General features: G+C 40.5%; 1 protein-coding gene across 1 annotated transcript; it reads left to right on the top strand.

Annotated features, from left to right (window-relative positions):
* The first annotated feature begins 5614 nt into the window (after positions 1-5614).
* Positions 5615-6274, top strand: LOC145578068 (uncharacterized). Its single transcript, XM_081635466.1, has 2 exons — positions 5615-5794; positions 5879-6274. The coding sequence occupies exons 1-2, from the start codon at positions 5615-5617 to the stop codon at positions 6272-6274; spliced, it is 576 nt and encodes a 191-aa protein (XP_081491592.1).
* Positions 6275-9727: the final 3453 nt, after the last annotated feature.

Genomic DNA, 9727 nt, shown 5'->3' with positions numbered 1-9727 from the left:
CCACCAGGCATCTAGAGGACTTGGGATGGGTATGGTTGGATAGCAAAAAAATCCCCCATTGGTAAGTTAGGGTAGGAACGGAGCAACCATTGCTTATCTTTCCCCTGCCTACCCCGATTTGATAGCCTTTCCCCCTGAGCAAGAGTCTTACACCTATGCTGCTTTAGTTGCCCATGCCCAAGGGCAAGCACATCCACCCAAGCCTGAGCCTATGGTAGTGCCATCACCACCTCATATGCCCCCACCTCCCCCTAGGCAAGACTCAGAGACCGTATGGGATCTACAGAGCAAAGGGCGGGCCTTAGGCCGTATTGAGGGGAACTATGGGGAAATTAGGCAGATGGTTAGTTCTATAGACCAACGTTTGGGCTACATTGAGAGGAACCAGGGTAGGGCTTTATACCCTATGTTTGATGACTATGCTCGTCGGGGTGCTATTCCTGACAATGCTCTCTACCCCGACTGGTTTCAAGCACCATCCCAGGGATACGTCGATCCCACCTCCCATGGTATTTACACATACTACTTGGCCTTTCATGGATATGGCCAGGACATTCCTTTTGGTGGTCTACGGGGGGAACTTATAACCTTAATTATTTTGGTGGTAGTTCTTCTGGTGGTGCAGGTGGTAGCGGCGGCCGATTTGGCTTCATGGATGATGAGGCGGATGATTAGCTATGATGGGCTAGTTCCCGAGCCAATGAGGACATTATCTGATCTTGGCTTGGGGGAGATTTTTGGATTTTGGTATCTTTCTTTTCCCTTTCTCTTATTTTTGCTGTGTTTTAGTATAGATTTATTGCTTTTTAGTGTAGTTTTATTCCTTTGAAAAAAAAAATGAAAAGAATACAAAAAAATTGAAAAATAAAAAAAATACAAAAATACGTTCCAATGAATTGTAAATCATGCTTCCTTGTGCCCCATACTTGAAAATTGTTTTGATTCTTGGTATATGATGATGAGCATTGTGGATAGGTTTGGCATGATTTGATATTTGATCGCTTGGATGCCTTAACATGTGTCAATTTTGTCCAACTACTTGTGAATATAGTGCTTGACTAGTTGATTTGGTTAGGAATTGTGTGTTAGTTCCTGGTATGTCAATGAATTTGAGTATTGGTTTGCAAATTTTAGTAATATTTGTATGACTCAATATTATGCACATTGAGGAGGACGAAGGCATTATTTCTTTAGGTAGCCTTCAGATGAAATTAGATACATTTGTTCCCTTCTTGCTACCCATGTTGTTGCCTTGACTTTTTGTTGTTTACTAGCCACATTACAAGCCGATTTTCCCCATTGGTTACTAGTCCCAATCTTGGCTTGAGGGAGCTATTAGTGAGTGAGGTGAGGGAGTTTTGAGGTGTGCTTATTATTTGCACAATTTGGGTGGATATGAGGAGTTGCTTTGTTCTTGATTTTGTTTTATTTTTGACGATCTTGAAAGTTAAATTTTCTTGAAGAAATAAAGTGTGATGATATGAAAAAACAAAAAAAGAAGTTCAAAGAAAAAAAAATAGAAAAAAAAAGTGAAAAAAAAGAGTGAACTTTAAAAGAAAAAAATTGTTATATGTTTAAATATTCGAAGTGGAGGTTAATCAAAAGAAAGAAAAATTGGAAGTTGAGTTTCAATGAAAAAATAAAATAAAGTTTGGAAATTAAAGTTTGTTATTCACTCAAGTTTTACATTGTTATATTTTTAGGAGTGAAATTGTAAGTGTTGGGAACTATTGTTATGATTGGCGTTGTATTTGGTGAATTTTTGGTGGAGTTGAGTATATTGGAGTTGGTTGGTCATTACTTATTTTTGACCTTGGGTTTTATTAGGATTTGGCTCCCTTATGCATGGCTTTACTCTCACATTTTCTCAAATCTATCCTACCTTTTACCCTAGTCTTACATTACAAGCTTTAAAGACCTTCCGACCTTTGTACATAGAGTTGTGTGAATGTGAAATTAGTTGTTTATCAATGCAAAGAATGACTTGAGATATTCTGAGTCGACTATTAGGTTGAGTGCATGTTTTCTTAAACACACGAGAGTGTGAGTTGGGAGGGCATTGTTCACATAAAGGGGTTGGGATGGAGAGCGATCGAGTACATCTTTTACTTGCCACATAAATGAGAGTTGAGTGTGTGAGCACTAGTCTTGAATTCTATATGCTCTTGTGGTTTTCTCTATTTGACAATTGTTAGGGAGGATGAGTGATTGGATGGATGAGATTGGTTGATGTTGGTACATGCTTGTTAGATTTGCCTTGAATGGGTTGTTCTTGATTTTGATTAATTGGGGTGAGGCATGTTTTATGTATTCATTAATGACCTATTTGCTTAGGGACAAACAAAGGTTTGGCTTGGGGGAGTTTGATATGTCTATTTTATATAGTGTTTTACCCCCATCCCTTGGTCATAATTAGTGGTGTTTTTGGCTCTTTAAAGCCACTTTTATTACTAGTTGGTGTTTTCTAGTGTTTTCGTAGTTTTAGTTGAGTTTTGTAGGGAATTGCACATTTGGAGCATTTTCCCAGGATTTTATGGAGCAACTACGAGCATTGGAGGAGCACGACCACTTTTCGTAGCCCAAGGCCGGTTAGAGTCATCGAACCGGTGATTAAGGGTTCGATATATGAGATACCGAGGCGTTGGACCGAGTATTAAAGCCCCAAAGAGGAAATTCGGATTGGGCTTAGAATCGAATGTCCAAGAGCCACCCAAGAGAAGCCCTCTTCGCTGAACTCACGCCCGATCGTGCGCGAGAAGAGCTCTACGAAGGAAAAAAAAGGCGCGCCCGACCGGGCGCGTGTTTTGGAGGAGTGATTTTTGACGATTTTACTTAGTTTCTAATTAGGATACTTAGGAGCTTTGTATAAATACGTTTTAGTGTTTTTTGATACAATGGACTTCTTCTCTTAGCTTTTCTCTCACTACTTAGTTTTTGGATTAAACTTCTCTCTTGTTTTCTCTCTCTACAACTCTACAACTTTGTTCTTAATTCAGTCCATTATTTCCGTTAACTTTGGTAACGATTTCTTCTCTATTATTTTCAGTAATTTAATTTCTTTATTTCATCATGTCTTGTTTATTTGCTTTGATTAGTTTAGATTTAATTATTTGTGAGTAGTTCTCTTTCTAGGGTTTGTGGGGATCCATAAATAATATGAAGAGGTAGTTTATTATTGTTGATTGTCAATGCTTGATTAATTTCCTATTGATTGATTTAATGCTATGCAATTAGATTAGGCCTGGCTTAATTGTATATGTTATGCAATATTGATTCGAGATTCGAGAGATAAGAATTGATGTTTAGGCTTAGTTTCAATAGGCGGACTAATTTATAATGGTTAAGTCAAGATTCGAGAGATAAGATTTAATACCGGTAAATTAACTTTGTGATTGTAATATGTAGCGAAAGCCCTTTATGATCTGATTATTTGATGCATTGATGATTGATTATTATGTTCTACCCTAGAATATTATTTATTGGTGAACCTATACCTTAGGCTTTTATTAATTGATTTCTCCCTACTTTTATCTCCCTTAGTTTAATTTCATCATAACTATAATTTAGTTGCTTTATAATTTAGATTATTTTAATTAATTAGGAATAGGAAGACTTATTTCCCTGTGGTTCGACCCTTCTTCCCTATTTGCATAGTTAGCGGAACTCAGGAATTATTTTTGATTAGGTGATACGACTTTATCCTGTCAAGAAGAGAATTAGATTGTTAATGATTGTGAAAGATTAAAAACGAGAAATACGACCCTACTTATAAGGAAAAAAGGTCTAGAAACGATCTGAAAAAGATCGAATTCGATTCAGAGTAAAACTACTTCCATCGAGGCGCGACAGCTCCATCGCGACGCGATGGCTCTGTCGTTTCGCGATGGTTCACGCGCTAATTCAAAGCCGTACAGAATCCTTAATCTAACTAAATTAGACTAATTAATGTCCATACTTATCTTTTAAAATCAGATTTAATCTTTCAAAACACTTGTTTTATTCTAAATAAAATCTTTACTTTTCTAAAAGATATAACTACTAATCCTAATTCCACTAGAATTTAAGATAACCCTCTAGATTATTCTAGAAAATAAATCCTAATGACTTTAAGAATATTAATTAATGGGTCCTCCACTTGATCATTGGGCCGCATATAATCATTTTGGGCCCAATTTAGTATGTTGGCCATAACTTCCTCATTATTAATCGGAATCAAGCTTATAATATATCGTGGGAAAGGTCTTTTCGAGCCCAATCCAACTACACTATTATTGGACCCTCATCATGGACCAAACTAAATTGGATTGGACATTTTCCATAAATAGAGTAGGAAAACAAACATTTTTGAAAACAGAAAGAAATATTTTTTTTTATTAAAACAACCGCACCACAAGACTTTTCACATTTCACCTTGTTCGATAATCAAATGGCGTGAAAGATATTAATCACTGGGTTTGGTTTTTAGGGAGACACAATCAGGTGTCTACAGCGATAGAACTATCTGACTATGAATTTGAGGTTAAACCTTGGGCAGCCATCAAAGCTCAAGCCCTAGCTGACTTCATAGTGGAAGCCTATTATGAAGAGAAAGAGGATGAGGTCGGAATATGGAAGGTGGCAGTGGATGGATCTTCAACTCAAACAGGAAGCGGAGCAGGAATAATAATAACATTACCAGAAGGCAGTGTATTTGAATATGCCATTCAGTTAAAGTTCAAGGCATCGAACAACGAGGCAGAGTATAAAGCCACTCTGGCAGGTCTGGGGATGAGTATTGCAGCAGGAGACAAAAAGGTGCACCTGCAGACTGACTCTCAACTGGTAGCCAACTAGCTGAAAGGGCAGTATAAGGGTAGAGAGCCTACAATGCTGAAATACACAACCAAAGTGAAAGAGCTAGTGGCCCAATTAATGCATTTTCAGATAGATTTGGTCCTAGAGCGGAAAATTCCCAAGTTGATGCATTGTCAAAGTTAGCCAGCTCCACTCTCCAGAGGCTCACAAGGACGGTCATGGTGGAGGTCCTGGAGGAGAGCAGCATTGTAGAAAGCAAGCAGGTGAATTGCACCAAGCAATAGCGAGCATGGTTCTCAGACATACTGGCTTATAAGGAACATGGCTCTCTACCTAGTGACGAGGCACAAGCCAAAAAGTCAAGAAGGATGCCAATTGGTACGTGGTGATGAATGGGGAGCTCAACAATAAGGGCTTCTCCAAGCCAGTGCTGAAGTGTATTCCAGAGTGGGAGCAAGAGAAAATTATAGAAGAAGCACACTAAGGAATCTGTGCCAACCATATTGGCGAAAAAGCCCTGGGAGTTGAAGTGCTCAGAAAAGAAGCATACTGGCCAACCCTGATGCAAGATGCCTTAATATACATTAAAAAAATGTGAAAAGTGCCAAAAGTACGCTCCAGTTACAAATCAGCCAGCCAACGATCTGACCCCAATTCTCAACCCGATCCCGTTCTCTTAGAGGGGAATGGACATATTAGGACCTTTCACCACTAGGTCACCGGGTAGGAAATATCTCATAGTGGCGGTGGACTATTTCACCAAGTGGGTTGAAGCTGAACCCACCAAGTACATAAAAGCTTCCTAAGTAAGAACGTTCATATGGGTACCAAGAACATCATTATAAGGTTTAGGGTACCACGATGCATAGTCCTTGACCATGGGTGTCAGTTTGACTGTGGCACCATCAAGGATTACCTGGAAGAGATGGGTACCAAGTATGCAAGTGCTTCAATCTGCCACCCGCAGAGCAACGGCCATGCAGAGGCAGCAAACGAGCTGGTCTTAATAGCCTTACAAAGGAAATTGGAAGAGCATAAGGGCCTCTAGGCTCACCTAATCCTAGAGATATTATGGGCAAATAAGACAACAGAGAAGGAGTGTACTGGGAAAAGCCCGTTCACCCTGACTTATAGGGTAGATGCAGTAGTTTCAGTGGAGGTTCAAACCCCCAGCCTGAGAATCCAGCACTATGAGCAGCAAGGGAATGAGAAGCGTATGCTGGAAGAGCTAGATTTCCTTCCAAGGATGCGGCTAAAAGCAGCCCTTAAGCTGGCAACCAAAAAGAGCAGAATCTCAAAAGCCTTTAACAAAAGGGTCAAGCATCGGGAAATACTACCTGAGGACTTGGTTCTTAGAAGGACTGCAGCAATGGGAAGAGGAAATCAACATGGAAAACTGTCATCCAATTGGGAAGGCCCTTTCCTCATCTACGAGCAGGTGGGGCTAGGTGCTTTCCTCCTCGCAGATCAAGAAGGTTAAGTCTTAAGGAATAGTTTCAACACAGATGTGTTAAAGAAATATTTTTTTTATTGGGCATGTGGCTAAGTAGAAACTGAAAACTTTGTTTAAGTTATATAAGAACTTTGTTTAAGATTGTACTATGTTAATCAAGGCAATTTAAGCCATTTGAATTCAATGAAATACGAGCCTCTACATGAGGAGTATACTATATGAGCTTGCCTATGAAAGGAATGGTGTCCTTCGAACAAGTGCATTATTCCGATAGAGGGTTCGGAATTATTAGAAAGCTAATTATTCAGTGAATTCAAGTGATCGGAATGCCTGGGTGTAGGCTGCTTCAAAAAACCCCTATCGAGTCGCCTGTAAATGACCTAACGAGTCGCTTTAAAGGCGACTCCATAGCCACCGACACAATAGCTTCCAACTTTAGGAGTTGCCTCTGAGGCGACTCGATAGCTTTTATATAAGTCGCCTATTAGTTATTAGGCGACTCTATTTGTTAAGCTATTGTGTCGCTTATGTTGAAACAGGCGACTCCATAGATTTATCTATTGTGTCGCTTGTGTTGAAAGAGGTGACACCTAAAAAATCAACATTTTTTCCAATTATTTTTATTAGCTCATATAATGTCAATGTTTATGACACTCAGCATGCTTGATCCTTGGTTCTTTGCCTGGAAGGTTGAAATTCTTGCCATTATGCCAAAGTTACTTTTCATATATATAAGATATTGTAACTATTTTAAATACATTCTTAGAATTAACCTATCGAGTCCCGTCTTACGTATTAGGCGACTTATTAGGTAGTGGTCATATAATAAAGCACCTAACCAGTCGGATTTTTAGAGTTGCCTGTGTATAAGGTGCGACTTGTAAACATATTGAGTCTCCTCATACTTATTAGGCGACTTGTTAGATCAACAAAGCACCTAATGAGTCACCTAATATACATGAGGTGACTTGATAGGTTTACAAGTCGCACCATATATGCATGCAACTCTATAACCCGACTTATTCGGTGGCTTAAATTAGATTTTCAAAGTTACTTGTATATAAGGTGCGACTCATTAACCTATCGAGTCGCCTTATACATATTAGGCGACTCATTAGGTGAGAGTCATAGATAACAAAACTCACCTATTGAGTCGCCTAATATGTATAAGGCGACTCGACAGGTTTTCGAGTCGCACCTTATGTACAGGTGACTTTGAAAATCTAATTTAAACCACCAAATAAGTCGGACAATAGAGTCGCATGCATATATGGGGCGACTTGTTAACTTATCAAGTCACCTTATATATATTAGGCGACTCGTTAGGTGCTTTGTTGATTTTAACCCCAACTTAAAGAGTCGCCTAATGAGTATGAGGCGACTCGATAGGTTTATAAGTTGCACCTTATGTACATGTGACTTTAAAAGTCCGACTTATTAGGGGTTTTTTGTAGTAGTGTTAATCTTGACTGAACTCTTCGGGTCACACCCAAGCAACTAACGAACCGAAGCGAGGAATTAATTCAGATGAATTTAACGAGTCGCCCGAGTAATTAATATTTAAATGCCGGAAATTCGAGCATAGAGCGTCGAAACCGAGCGTCGAAAGTCGAGTTGAAAATGATAAAAAGACGAGACGAGAAAATTACTAATAAATCAACAAAATGACTAAATACCCCTAGCATCGGAATGCCCGAGTATTAGGGGCACATGGCCTAGCAAGGTGGCTAGCAAGCGCACCAAGCCGAGCCTAGGCTGGCGGGTGCGTGCTAGCGCACCAACGCTTGTAGTGCTGCTGGCGCATGTCTAGCAAGCATCGGTAGCATGCACTAGCAGCAGCATCATCAATGCTAGCGTGCTAGCAGTGTGTGCGTGCTGGCGCGCAAGAGCTGCGATGCATGTGGCATGGTGCGCCACGCCCAGCAGCAAGCAAGCTTGCTGCTGGCACGCGTGGGATGATGCTGCTAGGCCAAGGCAGCAGGGCCCAGTCGCAAGCACCAAGCGCCAGCAAGGCTGCTTGGGTGCCATGGCTAGGGCTGCCACATGGCGCAAGCTAAATGGAAGACTTGGTGGTGTGTTGGCCGGTTTTGGGAGAGGGAGTGGGGAGCAAGTTTGGTCCCCCCCCCCCTTCTCCAAATGGTCCTCACCTTACCTCTCATGTGAGCTTGACACTTGTTGATTTATTAGTAGCTTGATTATTAATTTTATTTTAAATTTAAAATAAAATGGAAAAAATCAAATCACCCACATTGATGGGTGAGCATTTCTCACTCTTGCATTTCTATATAAATACCTACCTTGGGGTATTAGGAAAAACACTTGAGTAAGTGTTGAAAAAGGCATCACAGTGTGAAAACCTTTGAACACAATTAATTACTCGGGTTTAGGTCGGGCCTTGCTAACTCCAAGGCAATAGACCAATTTCGGTGCTCGCATTGCGGGTGGACTTCGTTGGAGGTCCTCATGTGAGCGGGGCTAAGAGCTTTCGAAGTAAGAGCTCAATTAAGTGAGCAAAGCACGCTACAAAGGTATTAGTCTCTTACTTAGTCTTGTGTTTATGTTAATTATGCTTTATGGTTATAATTATTGTGAGTTTGGTTTTGGGTCGAGTTTCTTTCCGCGGTGGGTCGGACTCACCGAAACCTAACAACCTAAACTTTTTTGTTTGTTAAAATTATGTTTTAGCGTCGTACGCTAACATGGAGAAAAATAACATACATGAATTAAAGTCAATGCAGAAAGCATTAAAACAAGGTGCAGCAAGACATCATTAAACAAGTGAAGATCACACTTCTCTAAGTTTAACCTACCTGCTCAAACTAAAACAGGGGGCCACCTCGGGGACGCTTGAGGAGGAGGCCTGGCACGTTCAACTTGAGCAGGGAGAAGTGAACGAAATGCAAAGGAGCAGGCTGAGCGGGCATCACCAAGGTTCTCTTGGTCCCACCCAGCTCACCTCTTTTGTGGGAAGAGAAGAAATAGATCAGCAATAAGCCCTTACGAGAGATAAGTAAGGAGCATGAACAGTAAGTCACAGCCAAATAAGTGAATGACATGCAAATAAGTCACAGCCAAATAAGCTGAATGACATGTGAATAAGTCACAGCCAAACAACCTGAATGACATGCGAGCAAGTCACAGCCAAACAAGCTGAATAAAATGCAAACAAGTCTCTGCAAAAAGTTAAGTAGATGACATAACATACAAACCTTTATTGCTCATTAGCCAGATTCTCCACTCCAATGGCAGCAGCAATATCACCGTATAAAGGCACCTCCAAATTCTGCACAGCGTGATTAGGAACTTTGCAATTAGAAACACGAGGGTGGTCAGTAGGCAGAATGCAAAATTCAGCTTCTCCATCAGCATCAACTTAGCCCAAAAGGCGTTGAAACGAGCCTGTTGCTCCACACCTTCTTCATAAAGACCATTCACGCAGCGAGTTGCGGCCTCCTAGCCCCCGTCATGACGATCAGCGAG

Source organism: Chenopodium album, chromosome 14, assembly GCF_948465745.1.
Source record: "Chenopodium album chromosome 14, dcCheAlbu1.1, whole genome shotgun sequence".
NCBI classification, from domain to species: Eukaryota; Viridiplantae; Streptophyta; class Magnoliopsida; order Caryophyllales; family Amaranthaceae; genus Chenopodium; species Chenopodium album.
This window is presented reverse-complemented; position numbering and strand designations above follow the sequence as displayed.